Here is a 15,650-nt window from a genome sequence, read left to right on the forward strand (position 1 = left end):
TTTTCACACTAAGTAACCTTTTCTTATGGGCTTACCTGGTGGTTCAGTGGTAAAGAGCCCATCTGCCAATGGAGGTTTGATCTCTGGGTAGGGGAGGATCCCCTGGAGAAGGAAATGGCAACCCACTCCAATATTCTTGCCTGGGAAATCCCATGGACAGAGGAATCTGGAGGGCTACAGCCCATGGGGTTGCAAAAGAGTTGGACACAACTTAGCAGCTAATCAAGAACAAACATTTGATTGGTTATCTTCCATTCTTAGATAAATCAAAAGGCTCTGAATATGTTAATTCTTTTATTTAATGAAGAGCAGTTACTGAAATTGCTAATATAACAGCTATTTGAATATGGAAAATTAAGGAGTGCTTATATATAATCTTCAGTTCTATGGGTACCATATTGAGATACTAAGAGCCTGTTATGAGAACAATTAAATGCTGGAGTCCAGCTCCAGCAGCCAGGGAGTCAACCTGAAGAGATGAACGGTGTTGGCGATGAGGCAGCCTCTCAGTTTTCTTCTGGACTGCCTGTTTATTTCAAGTTTAAGATTCTCTTTTATACTTTTACAAAAACATTAGGCCAGAGGTTTGACATTTTCAGTTCCCCCTCTTCCAGATTTATTATCTCCATAAATTATTGTTGCTCTTCAAACAGAGTTCCTGCTTCAGTGATTCCCTTGGAATCAGCCTTATCATCTATTATCTGCCTCCTCTAATGTGTCCTATAGTTAACTTGTGATTACATTGTAACTCATGCTACATTCCTCAGTTTACTACTTATCTTCCTAAATCCTGTTTGCCCCTAACATCCTTGAGCTCACTATCTCTTAGAAAGGCTTCTAGCTATAGTGTTTCTAAAAATTCCTAACTTCTATAAACTATAGTAAAATATGCTAACTTTACAACATTCCTTAAATCTTTAACTTCTAACTGTTTTAATTATTTCTAAGCCCTAAATTCAGTAAACTCCTTTGCCATAAACATTTTCCTCACAAATAGGCTTCAGATAGCAATCCCTCCCATGGCCTCAAGCTACAGCCTACGTGCTCATCCTGGAACCCTCTTTTGTAAAAGTCTTTGAACAAATGTCAATGATTAACTTTATGAATTATTTTCTGAGCACAGCTGCAGAAAGCTTTGTGCCTTCTCATGCTCCTCTCAAGAACAATAAGCACCTTAATATTCCTTTTCAGTCAACTCAGCCGAGGAGAGGAAAAGACAAGTCAGAATTACAAGGCCTAACTCCTTCATCCCGGGTCTGTGCCTGTGGAATGAAGAGGGGGTCTAGGGCCATGCCTCCATTTTGTCAGTAATGCCTAATGCAGCTCCCGACAATTAAATATTACAAAACAAAACAAAATATTGATGTAAGAGAAGAATTATCAGAATCTTTTGAATTTTATCCTATGTTTATTATATATTAGGAGTCAGCAAACTATGACCCCTGGGCCGTATCTGGTTCTGGCCTGTAATTCTAAGAGAAATACCACCCAGGAGCTATTATACAAGGATACTCTTACATTTTAAAGGACTGTTTAAAAAAAAAAATAGTGACAAAAGCATTTGGACCCACAAAGCCTAAAATGCTTACCATTTGGCTTCTTACAGAAAAAAGTTTGCCAAGCCCTGGGTTATATAGTTAAAAATCACATACTGATTTGTTAAAAGTTCTGTAATTGTAGAGGCCATATCTTTCATGCATAATTGAGGTTTTCCTATGCCTGCTACATAACAGATATTAAATAAATATGTTTTGAATCAATATCTGCCAGGAAACATGCCAGATGCTCAATATGTATCTTTGTATGACATGACCACTAGATTGATCACTTTCTCTTATTTCTTGACTAGTAATACGATCATGCTGTGGGGACAAAGCATCAACTGGCATACTTCAAGTATTTATGTAACCACAGGTGATTTTATTTCCTTGAATGCCTGCATTGTCCTGCTTCTTGAAATCAGGGTTATCAGAACAATGGTCAATGGTCTCAAAATTAGTGAATATAGATAATCTAATAGATGATGGATAGAAATGTATTTATGCACTTTCCAAAATTTAGTTGTGTATTTTCCCCCAGATTAAAAATAGTTTTGACTGCAGGGTTTAGTTTTCAGAAGTCCAATATGATGCTGAATTTTTTTGGTATTCTTTCTTTGTTCCTTTGGACCTCTTTACTCCCTCCTCCCACCAAATACACGGGCTGTATTTTATGTGCAGGAGGCATTCCATGTGGCCAAAATGGCGTTCAGACACTTCAAGATCCGTGTGAGGAAATCACTGACGCCATCTTGTGCGGGGTCAAATGACTTTGAGGATGCTGTCTCGGATTATATCATCTGTCATCTTGATCTATATGATTCCCAAAGCAGTGTTAATGTAAGTGTTGGGTCTTTTATTGGGACTGGTTTGCCACAGCTGCTGCATTGAATACTAATAACTCAGAAGTCCATCCAGTGCTTACTATCACTTCTGATAGTTTATGGTGAACGATGTCGGATTTGTGATCTCTGAAGAAGATTTAACTTTGGGACCAGGGAGCAGGCTTGATCACTCAAGAACTTTGATGTAGCAGAGTTTTATTAAAGTATGAAAATGGACAGAGAAAGCTTCTGACATAGACGTCAGAAGGGGGATGGAGAGTGCCCTCCTCACTAGTCTTAGCGAGGCCTTATATACTTTTATCAGACCCACTCCCACAACATACATCTTAAATTGGGTTTTCCAATTGTCATGTATGGATGTGAGAGTTGGACTATAAAGAAAACTGAGTGCTGAAGAATTGACGCTTTTGAACTGTGGTGTTGGAGAAGACTCTTGAGAGTCCCTTGGACTGCAAAGAGATCCAACCAGTCCATCGTAAAGAAAATCAGTCCTGAATATTCATTGGAAGGACTAATTCTGAAGCTGAAACTCCAATACTTTGGCCACTTGATGAGAAAAACTGACCCATTTGAAAAGACCCTGATGCTGGGAAAGATGGAGGGCAGGAGGAGAAGGGGATGACAGAGGATGAGATGGTTGGATGGCATCACTGGCTCAATGGACATGAGTTTGAGTAAGCTCCTGGAGTTGTTGATGGACAGGGAAGCCTGGCGTGCTGCAGTCGATGGGGTTGCCAGGAGTCGGACACGACTGAGCGACTGAACTGAAATGAATTGAACTAGACCCACTCCCACAGTATACAGGTTTTAAGGTAACAAGATTAGTCAGCGGGTTCTTGTTAAGGAGAAACATATCCTTGAGTAAGATACATTGTTATATTGACTAAGACAAAGCAATGTAGAAAAAAATGTTTGTCCTTTTCTCCTCCTTGAGAGCCTCAGACCCTTTGTTCCCTCCTCGGGAGCCCCAGACTTCTTATCAACCTGCCTAGGGATTGACTCTCTCACTTCTACATAATGAAAGAGCAGGAATGAGCAGCATCCAATGTGCTTTATAGAACCAGTCATTATTGGCTGTTTTCTTCCTTAGACATTTTATGGGGAAACTATTTTGAGCTTTGTAGTTCTATTCTTCAGACAGGCCCTTAAGGTTGGAAGACAGAATATCGTAGTGCTTAAGAGCAATGATTTTGGGAAAGATAGCTATGGATTTGCATCCTGGCTCTGCGCAGACACTTACTAGCTGTGTGACCTTGCTCGTTTACTTTTCTGTACTTAGATTTTCTAATCCTTAAGTGGGAGCAAAATGGTCATGAGCCCACAGAGTTTGTGAGAGGATTAAATGAAAGGAAGCAAGTAATTTTCTTAGCAAAAAAAAAAACTCTCGGTAAGAGCAAGATTATAATTGTTGGGCTTCCCAGGTGGCTCAGCGGCAGACTCTGCCTGCCAATGCAGGAGTTGTGGGTTTTATCCCTGGGTCAGGAAGTTCTCCTGGAGGAGGAAATGGGAACCTACTCCAGTACTCTTGGCTTGAAAATCCCATGGCAGGCTACAGTCCATGGGTCTCAAAGAGTCAGACACGACTGAGTGACTGAGGCTGAACGATTATAATTGGTATTATTACAGATTATGAACAAGGCAGAGTTTTGTGCTGGTAGTTGTATAACTTGCCCAGAATAGAAAAATAGTAGGAAATAATAAATAAAAGCTATTAAGAGTTTTTACTTTAGTTTTCTGGGAAGACTTTCTTGGCCTTTAGTATGCCATTTGTCCTCTGTCATCTCTCCTCCTCTTTGTTAAGGAGTCTTCCTCCTTTCAGCACATACACTCCTTTTCTAGTTTAGCTTATTTTCACTCATGTGCCCTTTTCCCACGTCCCATCAGTCATAACAACCTTAGGGATTGTCAGTGTATCTTTCACAGGTTCGTAACAAGATGATGCCATCTTTTTGTTTTTCAGGATGTGATCCGAGCCATGAATGTCAATCCCAAGATTTCATTCCCTCCTGAAGTTGACTTTTGCCTCCTCAGTAACTTCATCCAGGAGATATGTTGCATTGCCTTTGCAATGCAGACTTTAGAACCACCCCTGGATATTGCATTTGGGGCTGATGGAGAAATTTTTAATGATTGCAAGTAAGAGACATAGAAGCAGAAGCTAAGGGATTCTTTATAAATAAATGATATTGTCTTTATTTCCTGGGAACAATTCAGGGAAAAGAACTCTGGGTGGGGAAGTCAACAGATATTACCTGATTTCCAAGCCCTGCCATATACTTCTCTGCACTACAGAGTGGGGCCCTCTCCTGGGGTCATTTTCCTTCTCGGCCAAATGTGATTCAGAGGAGACCTTATGATTTCCATTGAGTATATTGGTTTTGGGGAGAACTAAGGAGCACCTGGACTCTGGAACACTTTAAAAGAAAAGTGCTATGTAAATACAAATATGCATTACTTTTTATTGTCTAAAATTTTTTATAGAGGTATAATTGACATTTAGTGTTATATTAGTTTCACTTCTACAACACGATTCTATATTTGTATATATTGTGAAATGATTACCGTGAAAAGTCTACTTAACATCTGTCACCATACATAGTTACAAAAATTTGTTTCTTGCAATGAGAACTTGTAAGATCTATTCTCTAAGCAACTTTCAAATTTGCAGTACAGTATGATTAACTATATTGTTAACAGTTATACATCTGCATGACTTATTTTGTAACTGAAAGTTTGTACCTTTTGACCTCTCTAACCCATTTCGCACACCCCGCACCTCTGACAACCACTAATCTGTTCTTTGTATCTGTGAGCTTGGTTTTGTTTGTTTTAGATTCCACGTATAAGTAAGATTGTATGATATTTGTCTTTCTCTGTCTGACTTATTTCATAATGCCTTTTGGGTTCATCCATGTTGTCTCAATTGGCAAGATTTCGTTTTCTTTTTTATAGCTAAATAGTATACCATTGTATATATACTACAACTTCTTTAACCATTAATCCATCAATGAACAGTTAAGTGTCCATCTTGGCTATTGTAAATAATGCTGCAGTGAACATGGGGATGCATGTATCTTTTCAAGTTAGAGTTTAGTTTTCTTTGGATAAATATCTAGAAGTGGAATTCCTGGATCATATGGTAATTCTGTTTTTAGTTTTTTGAGAAACCTCCATACAGTTTTTCATAATGGCTATACCAATTTACATTCCCATCAATAGGGCACAAGGGTTCCCTTTTCTCCACATCCTTGCCAGCACTTCTTATCTTTTTGATAACAACTCTTCTAACAGGTGTGAGGTGATAGCTCATTGTGATTTTGATTTCTCTGTGATTAATGATGTTGAACATCTTTCCATGTATCTGTTGGCCATCTGTATATCTTCTTCGGAAAAATGTCCATTCAGATCTTCTGCCTAACTACTGAGAAGTATTCACCCATTTTAGTCTACATACCTGCTGTAACATGCTGTCTCTTGGGGCACTGTGGCCTGTCCTCCTGGATGGCTGTGAGCTCAGACTGGAGTTCCTAATAATGACTGAATTTATTTGGTTCTACCCTAGGGTTTCACAGAACAAGACTAAACCTTTTTTTGTTTGTTTGTTTTTATTCTTACCCTGATAGCCTTTCACACATTTGAAATCAAATACTCATCCTTCTCCAGCCTCATGGTTTTAGATTTTTTTCATTTGAAGGGATTTTTGAGACCTCACATTTAGACTGGTTCTCTTGGTCTGTGCTCCATGTTTGTCTGAGTATTCCTTAAAAAAAAAGAGTGTCCACACTTACATATATACAATGGAATATTGCTCAGTCATAAAAAGGAACACATTTGAGTCAGTTCTAAAGAGGTGGACGAATCTAGAGCATGTTATACAGTGAAGTAAGTCAGAAAAAGAAAAGCAAATACCATACACTAATGCATGTATATGGAATCTAGAAAGATGCCACTGATGAACCTGTTTGCAGGGCAGCAGTGGAGATGCAGACATAAAGAACAGACTTACGGACAAGGGTGGGGTGGGGGGGGAAGGAGAGGATGAGATGAATGGAGAGAGTAGCATAGAAGCATATACACTACCATATGTAAGATAGAGAGCCAGTGGAAATTTGCTATATGACTCAAGGTAAATGAGGCTCAAACTGGGGCTCTGTAACAACCTAGAGGGGTGGGAAAGGGTGGGAGGTGGGAGGGAGACTCAAGAGGGAGGGGACATATGTATACCCATGGCTAGTTCATGTTGATGTATGGAAGAAATCAAACCAATATAGTAAAGCAATTATCCTTCAATTAAAAGTAAATACAAATTTTAAAAAGTGTCCACATTGAACGTAAACCCCAAGTTTGACCTAACCAGAATAGAGGGGCTATCACCATTTTTATCCTCCATTAAGTCTTCTAATTTATAGTAGCTTTTCTTTTCTTTTTTTTCCAGCCATAGAACACTGTTGGCTCATTTTGAGTTCAACTAAAACCTGTTTTTAAAAAATTTTTTATTTTTACTGCGATTGAGCCAATCATCTGTGCAGTCACATGCTTTTTATTTGTTAAAAATTTATTTATTTTTAATTGGAGGACAATTGCTTTATGATATTGTGTTGGTTTCTGCCATATATCAACATGAATCAGTCATAGGTATACATATGTCCCCTCCCTCCTGAACCCAGTTACATGCTTTTTAGACTCAACTGTAGGACCTCATATATGTCCACATTATGTTGTTATCTTAGTAGATTTAGCTTATAGTTCCAACCTCTTGAACTATTTTCTTGATACACTCATCTGTTTCTTTTTCCCTACCCACTCCCCACCTTTGAACATTTTTCCTGTATTTCATGGGAGTCATTGATGAACATGTTGACTTACCCCAGGATTGAGAGAGAGGGAGAGAGAGAGCGCGAGCAAGTGAGCCCTGGGCACCTTCATTCTCGTTGACTCATTAACTACCCATTTTGCACATGATTATTGAACCAGTGTCTAATCCACCTACTTAAGTTAATAATCCACCTATATTTTTCTTATTTTGTCCACAAAGATAACACAAGAAATCTTGTAGGTGGCTTATGGGACTTCAGATGCTCTCCATCTCTAGCATTTCCCTGAATTACAATTCTTGTAATCCTGAGTAGGAACAAGATTAGTCTGACATGATTTGAGTTTTTGTTGTTGTTATTGTTAATTTTTTCCCCACTTTTAAAAAATTTTTTTAACTTTACAATATTGTATTGGTTTTGCCACATATCAACATGATGTTAATTTTTTAATTGAAATATAGTTGATTTGCAGCGTTGTGTTAGGGTTGCTCCATTATGCAATGGATGGCACATTGGACTTCCACAATGTTGTATTAATTTCTGCTGTACAGCACAGTGATTCAATTATACATATATATATTTACATTTTTTAAAAATATTCTTTTCCAGATGGTTATCATAGGGTGTTGAATATAGTTCCCTGTGCTATACAGTAGGACACTGTTGTTTATCCATCTAAATATACTATTTTGCATCTGCTAACAGCAGCCTCCCGCTCCACTCCTCCCCCAACCTCCTCCCTCTTGGCAACCCCAGTCTGTTCTCTATGACATGACTTTTTCTTAGTGAGCTCATGTTGGGTCCTTGTTATAACTGGTTCCTATTCTAGGAGCCCACAACTGTCTCTTTAATAATAGAATCGGAATCCATATTTATCCAGGTTTGAGCAGAATAAAAGATGAGAATTTTACACTGATGACCCTCCCCTCCCGGTTAGGTTACATAACTGCTTAACCTCTCTTTCTTGTTCTTTTGTGTGTTCATAACAGGTACCGTCGAAGCTATGACTCTGATTTCACGGCTCCCTTGGTCTTCTATCATGTGTGGCCCGCTCTCATGGAGAATGACTGTGTCATCATGAAGGGAGAAGCTGTCACCAGGAGAGGGGCTTTTGTACGGTGGCCTTGTGTAGTGACAATTCATCCCAAGTGTTTGATTCACAAGTTCGAGAACGTTTAAAAACCCAAAGATTGTATAAGAGAAGTTCATAAGGGTTGTTTGATAAGATTTCATACAAAGGAGAGGAATGGGACTGGTTGTGAAAAAACAGATTCTTTTCTTTGACTCATGAGTCTTCAGAATTTCCTGGCAGTCTTTTCTTTGTCTATTGCTTTGTTTGTAAGATGGAGGTGGTTTAGTTGCTAAGTCATGTCTGACTCTTTACCACCCCATGGCCCACCAGGCTCCTCTGGGACATCCCAGGCAAGAATACTGGAGTGCTTGCCATTTCCTCCTCCAGGGGATCTTCCCGACCCAGGGATTGAACCCACATTTCCTTCCTTGGCAGGTCATTCTTTACCACTGAGCCACCTGGAAAGCCTCTTTATAAGATAGAACTGGTTCTAGTTGCCTTCTTCATCTTATAAATAGTATGCTATTATAAAGGCAAAGCCTTCGAGCTCACCTGTTGGAGGCATTCTATAATTCTAAGCATTTAAAAGTGATTGATTAACTTTCAGAACACGGTCAAATTTTACCGACAGTTCTCTGTTTGGAAATATGTCCTGTGTGGAACGTGTCCTGTTTTTCTCTCCTTGGTATGATGTGTAAGGAGGGGAGGGATGGAGAAAAAGAGGGCAGAGGAGGTGGGGAGAGAGTAGTCAATCAGTTTCCTATATACATCAGCTGTAGAATGCTTTGAACATGTCAAATAATTGGAAAGCCTTCAAAGTGGAATATTAGGTATGCAAGTGTGTGAACATGTGTGTGCTAAGGTGGGGAATGGGTGTTGGAACTGGTTGCTGTGGATGCTTGGATATTCAGCACGTTTCCCATTATGGAGTTTTACCCTGCCCTTCCTAGAAGGAGGTAAGTGAATTCTGGAGAGAAGCTCCTGGGTCCAGAGCAAAGCCACCATCTGAGTGGTCTCAGTTCCTGTTCTCTTTGACTTGGAGAAGACAGGAAGTGTTTCATGGCAGCTTTTCACATGCAGAGCGTGAGAAGCAGAGTAGTATATTTTAAAAGAACTTAAGAAAAGGGTTTTTGCAGCTTAAACATCTCACTAGAGCAAATAGTATCTCAGTGAACTATTCTGTGCTATGGAAACTGAGGCTGTAGAAATTGGTTGTGTTGACTTGAGAATTGCACATGCTCACATGAAGTAAGCTCATAAAACTGCTTCTTGCCCTTAAAACAATCACCCTTTGTTAAGAAACTCTTAATGTAGACTGTCTGCAGTATAGTTTGGAAGGGGAGGAGCCACTATTTCTATGTTCTACATCAAATAGCAATTGCCTTTTAACTTCCTTTGTCTCTCTCCTTAAGTGCACCATCAGTATTTACCCAAGTTGAAACTCCCAAACTTAAAGAAAATACCCTAAAATCAAAAGCAGAAAAGGAAAGGGTTGAATGAAAGGATCTGATAAGAAGACTTTGACTAGTAAAATCTCATTGTAGAAAATAGAGTTTTCTTTTTTGAGCCTTGATTTAGTTAGAGAGTAGAAGGTCCACAGTGGTGATTCACTCATGCACTCACTCATTAATTCATTTTATTTGGTAGTTGTTTATGACCCAAGCACTCTGTTTAGGTGCTTGGGATCCAGCAATGAACAAAACAGCCGCAAATTCCTGCCCACATGGAGCTTACAGTCTCCAACACTTGGAAACTTGAACGTAATTTCTAACAGCTTCTGCATCAAAACAGAGTTCTGTTGTAGGAAGGGGGACCCCTTCCAGGGCCTGAAACTGGGCTCTTGTCTAACACTCGGAAATGAATTGTCCGAGGAGACACATGAGTTGACAAAGCAAGAGATTTTATTGGGAAAGGGCACCCGGGTGGAGGGCAGTAGGGTAAGGGAACCCAGGAGAACAGCTCTGCCATGTGGCTCACAGTCTTGGGTTTTATGGTGATGGGATTAGTTTCCAGGTTGTCTTTAGCCAATCATTCTGACTCAAGAGTCTTTCCTGGAGGTGCAAGCCTTGTTCAGCCAAGAACAAGGATGGATGCCAGAGAGGAGGATTCTGGGAGGTGGTCAGACATGTGGTGTCTCCTTTTAACCTTTCCCAAACTCTTCCATTTGGTGGTGGCTTATTAGCTCCATGTTCCTTACCAGGACCTCCTGTCATAAAACAACTCATGCAATCAATCTAAAAAACCAATCAATCTAAAAAATAAAAAATAAAAAAGTCACAAACCCTGCAGACCTCACCCCAAATGTTTCTAGGGACCAGAGATGACCATCCTGTTAGGTCTCCTGTTTGGCCCCTTTCTATTTCATCTCTGAGAGGAGCCAACAGTTTTGAACTAAATTGCTGCTATTACAAGGGTGAATGCTGGTTTTAGGCAAAAAATACCTTGACTTAGATCAGGTAGAGAGAGACTTCTGCTCTGCTAGGCAGGCATACGCCCATGCGCAGCAGGAAGAAGTTATAGAAGAAAGAGATCTGCGCCCCAATTCCCAAGAAGTACCTTGAGTATGAAGTCTCTCAGGGAGGAGTTGTTAGGGGAGGCACACTGATTGAAACCACCCACCCTGACCAGGCACCATAGTAACCATTTGCATGCGTTGTTTTATGACAGGAGGTCCTGGTAAGGAACATGGAACTAATAAGCCACCACCAAATGGAAGAGTTCGGGAAAGGTCAAAAGGAGACACCACATGTCCGACCACCTCCCAGAATCCTCCTCTCTGGCATCCATCTTGGCTGAACAAGGCTTGCACCACCAGGAAAGACTCTTGAGTCAGAATGATTGGCTAAAGACAACCTGGAAACTAATCCCATCACCATAAAACCCAAGACTGTGAGCCACATGGCAGAGCTGTTCTCCTGGGTTCCCTTACCCTACTGCCCTCCACCCGGGTGCCCTTTCCCAATAAAATCTCTTGCTTTGTCAACTCATGTGTCTCCTCGGACAATTCATTTCCGAGTGTTAGACAAGAGCCCAGTTTCAGGCCCTGGAAGGGGTCTCCCTTCTTGCAACAGTTCCATTAGCACCAAGAATTTGGATATCCCAAAGTTCATTGTAAGGAGATTTTATTGAGAAATATCCTAGAATTATTGTCAAATATTGTGCAGCTATAAGAAATTAGTGCACCTCATGCTGATGACCAGTACCAGGCAAGTGTAATCATGTCAGAAAATTTCTTGTACATTCTATGGGATATAAGTATTGTTTTAAGCCACATGGGCTCTTACAAACCACTGACTATTTTTCTTTCTTTCTTTTTTTTCCCAGTGGAATTCAGTGCGATCTGTAAGTCGATGTCGAAGCAGGAGTTTAAGCCCTATCTGCCCTCGTACCCGTATTGGTTTAGGCATGGTATGTATCTGTCTCATTGTTTTTACACAAAATCATCGTATGTATTTTTTCATCCACAGTTACCTATAAAAGAGGTGATGGTAAGTCTGGAGGTAGAAAGAGAACCTGCTGTAGTCACCTTAGGTTAATTTCTATCTGATCTTGGGCTAAGGAATTTATCATTCTAGAAAGAAGGAAATAGAGGTAGTTATTTTTTTTTATTTATTAGGCGTTTTATTGCTTTATTTTTATCTTTAAATGAAAATGGGCTATTAGTTATCTATCAGTTTTCTGAACAGAGAATGGGACATCTTAGTCAACTGATCTCTGCACACACCAGTCCCTGGTTCCTCTAGAACTTCTTGTATGAGCTTGGAGAAGTTGCTCAAATGATCTGGATTTCAATACTGTATAAAGGGAATTGCAGGTATTGATTTTCCTCCAAATTTCAAAGTAGGAAGAATTAAGATTAGTCTTGCATATTTGTTCTTAGGATTACTAATAAGTCTGTCAAAGAAAAAAAAAAAAGCAAAAACACTTCTGAAGACTGTGGTGATAACATCCCCCAAACCTAACATTATTATGAATCACCACTGTTCACTCATTCAGTCATAATATTTAGTTAATGCCTTTTTAATACGTGTCTGGACTAAGACATGTGGATACCAGATAGGCTAACAATTTGCTTTTCCTTCAAATAAAAATTCTTTGAATATTTGTTCAACCTAGTTTTGGGGAGAGTGGTGAAGAAGGAGGATCGCATTTGTCAAGGCTCCATTTCTCTGAAATTATCTCTAGTGATGCAACTCTAGCCCCCTACACTTCTAAACCCTTCTCAGCAAAACATTATGTTTAATAAAGTTCTTATCAAACATTTCTTCTGTACCGTGTGGATGCTAGACTAGGAGGAGAGGGGCAACACAAAAATAATTAAAACATGTTCTCTTTCCTGAATGGGTTTCAATAGGAAGATCAGTATGGGAAGATCAGTATGATTTAAACAAAGTAACTGAATGTGGTATATGATAGAGTCCATGAAAGAGGCACCATGTACTAAAGCTGTTAGAGGAGGCAGTGATTCCCTCTGGATTTGGTTCATGGGGGAGGTGGTATATGATCTTACAGAGTTTTTATGGGTTGGGGAAGACTATCCATAGGAATAAAATGGCCTGAGAATGCAAAGGCGTGTCAGATATGGTTCTTCTGCGCTTGCAGATTTTAATATAACTTAATTATCCTTATTGCTGAATAAATATTTACCATAGGTAAAAGCAAAAGGATTGTACACTTAATGGGCTGATAAAGAGACATCTTATGAGTTTTGTACTGGAAGAATAAAAATTCTCCTCATCCTAAGAGGAAGTGTTATATCAGAAGCAAGAGCAATATTAGCCACTTGTCCTTATAGTCACGACACATTTTAACTCTGGACACTGACTGGAAGATTTATCAATGGGCAGCGTCCCTCTGTGACAACTACCTATACATGTTTGAGCCCTTCCTCTCTCTTTCTTTTGTCCCCCGGGTAAACAAACTTAAAACTTTTTATAAGAATAAATGCATTCTCAAAGGTGAAACTATTGCCAAAATTCTGTCCCTTTCTGCCATCATCTCCTTACAATAAGACTGGTACAAATATTTTTGGTTAATCTGATTGACTTGTTTGAGATTTCATAGGCAGAGCAGCCTCTATCTTTGCTAGTGTCTATTTAAAGTGAAAGCTCAGAGTAAGAATGATGCCTGCAGTCAATTATTTCTGAGCCGTGTCAGGCTTGTAGGTAACTGGGATAGCTGGCTTTTGCTCATTGAAAGCAAAGGTGAGATTTGACATGTGAGTATTTTCTGGCTTCCCAGGGACTCCCTTTAATAGGCAGCATTTTGGACACATGAGATAATTCATATAAAGGATGTGCCAGAGACTGTTTGATAATTTTAGCCTTAATTAATCTTCATAATTATAATAATACCTTCTGGAAGTCATGGAATTCAGTATGGCCAGTGAGCATCCAATCTCAAAAAATGTTTAGCAACTGTTAACAACCACCACCACAAAAGCCAACAAAACCCAGGCCATTGAGCCCAGCTTTTAATTAATAATGAATAATTTAAGCTAAGTTGAGTATACATGCACTTCGGGAAGTATAAAAGGAATCATAGGGCAAAAACTTCAGGGCAAATCCACCATAGCTCTAAACTGCTTCAGAGCAACTGTTTAGCTGGATTTAGGGAAAAAACATCAAAAGGATTCATTGTTTGAGCTTCATCTACTGTGTAATTCACATTACACTTTTATATTTTCCAGATATCTCGAAGCCGGAGTCCTTCTCCAATAAGATGTGGATTGCCAAGTAAGTGGGATTGTCTAGGTGGAGCAAGGTTTCTGTTTTTTAATTTTTAATTTAATTTAATTTAATTAATTTAATTTTTAATTCTGTTTCTGAGTACTTCTCTTAGTACTCAGCATGGAGCAGCAATATGAATGTTTTGCTTCCTGGAGACTGGCAGGCTACAGTCCATAAGGTCCATAGGGTCCCAAAGAGTTGGACACGACTGAGCGACTAACATTTTCACTTTCAAACTTGGATTAACCACCCATCTTTTGTTTAGGTCTTCTTAAAAGAAAGTCTAAAAAATCAACCATAATAATGAGTCCTTTCTTTTTCTCCCTAGGGTTTTAAAACCACCAGCCATTTTCCTCTGCCCAGGACACTCCAATGGCCAGCTTACCCAGCTCTTCCACCTGCCTGCTGTGTTGCCTCAGACCTCACTTAAGCTAATGTGACAAGGCACTTCTGTGTATCACTTCACACAGAGAGTTAAATGTTTTGGCTTAGTGCATTTGTAACTGCAGATACATTGCATTTTATTTTATTTTTATAGATACAGATTCCATTAATTTGATAAAAACTATTGCCTAGGTGTTTAGGATCATATTCATTTGAAGCAAAGTCCATTATACAGGTTCAGGATTCTCAATCTGAAACACAAGGCTCTTTTATAACAACTTAAGTGAAAAACTTTTACTGTGCTATGTCCAAAAGACAAGAAGAGTCGTTTCAATTTGCAGAGTGATCATAAATATTATAATTGCCGGTTTTAGATTTAGCTGGGAAACAATCTGGGGTGTTTTTATTTTCTTTGGGGACTTGGAAGAGAGCCCCAGTCTCAAGTTGGGGAACTTATAGCATAACAGGGACGTCAGGCTACATGTACATGATGATTTAGGAAAGTATAGTTCATTGGTTGTCTTCTATTTTCCTACTGCGAAGTGAAGTGCCCAGTTTGGTTTAGTTGAGCACTGTTGGTTGAAGCTACCTACTTGAGAGAGTTCTCTTGCTTCATAAATGTGGAGTGGTGATTTGGGTAGGAGCTAACTTGGAGACTATGTTAGTTACCTTGTGTTTATCTCCTGGGAATGTTTCTGAATGCAGTTTTAATGTACATGTTAAATATAAAAGTTACCTGACATTCTGACATCTTTTACCTATTCTTCTTAGTTGGTTATAAACTCAGATCTCCTAAGAACTCCATCTGACACCAATGATGGGAATGTAGACTGATGCAGTCACTATGGAGAACAGTATGGAGGTTCCTTAAGAAAGTAAAAATAGAGCTACCGATATAACCCAGCAATCCCACTCTTAGGCATCCAACCAGTGAAAAACATGTATTCGAAAGGACACATGCACCCCAGTGTTCATAGCAGCACTATTTACAACAGCCAAGACATGGAAGCAACCTTAGTATACATCAACAGATGAATGGGTAAAGGAGACTGGTACATACATTCAATGGAATACTACCCAGGCATTAAAAGAATGAACGAATGCCATTTGTAGTAACACGGGTGGACTTGCAGATTACCATATGCTAAGTGAGGTAAGTCAGACAGAAAGATAAACATTGTGTGATATTGCTTACACATGGAACCTAAAAAATGATACAAATGAACTTATTTACAAAGCAGAAACAGACTCACCAGACTTACAGAACA

General features: G+C 39.3%; 1 protein-coding gene across 6 annotated transcripts in view; it reads left to right on the forward strand.

Annotated features, from left to right (window-relative positions):
• SPATA18 (spermatogenesis associated 18) overlaps window positions 1-14,506 on the forward strand; it is a 43,982-nt gene extending 29,476 nt beyond the window's left edge. For 5 of the 6 annotated variants that reach the window (XM_061420147.1, XM_061420143.1, XM_061420148.1 and 2 more), the window contains 6 exons: window positions 2,220-2,378; window positions 4,344-4,519; window positions 8,187-8,310; window positions 11,594-11,677; window positions 13,959-14,004; window positions 14,327-14,506. In XM_061420147.1, the coding sequence (XP_061276131.1) occupies window positions 2,220-2,378; window positions 4,344-4,519; window positions 8,187-8,310; window positions 11,594-11,677; window positions 13,959-14,004; window positions 14,327-14,334 (597 nt within the window). In that variant the 3' untranslated portion in view covers window positions 14,335-14,506. Of the gene's footprint in view, window positions 1-2,219; window positions 2,379-4,343; window positions 4,520-8,186; window positions 8,361-11,593; window positions 11,678-13,958; window positions 14,005-14,326 lie in introns of those variants that run through there. The other variant, XR_009736999.1, reaches the window with a different exon arrangement.
• The last annotated feature ends 1,144 nt before the right edge of the window (window positions 14,507-15,650 follow it).

The sequence above is a fragment of the Bos javanicus genome, chromosome 6 (genome assembly GCF_032452875.1).
Source record: "Bos javanicus breed banteng chromosome 6, ARS-OSU_banteng_1.0, whole genome shotgun sequence".
NCBI classification, from domain to species: Eukaryota; Metazoa; Chordata; class Mammalia; order Artiodactyla; family Bovidae; genus Bos; species Bos javanicus.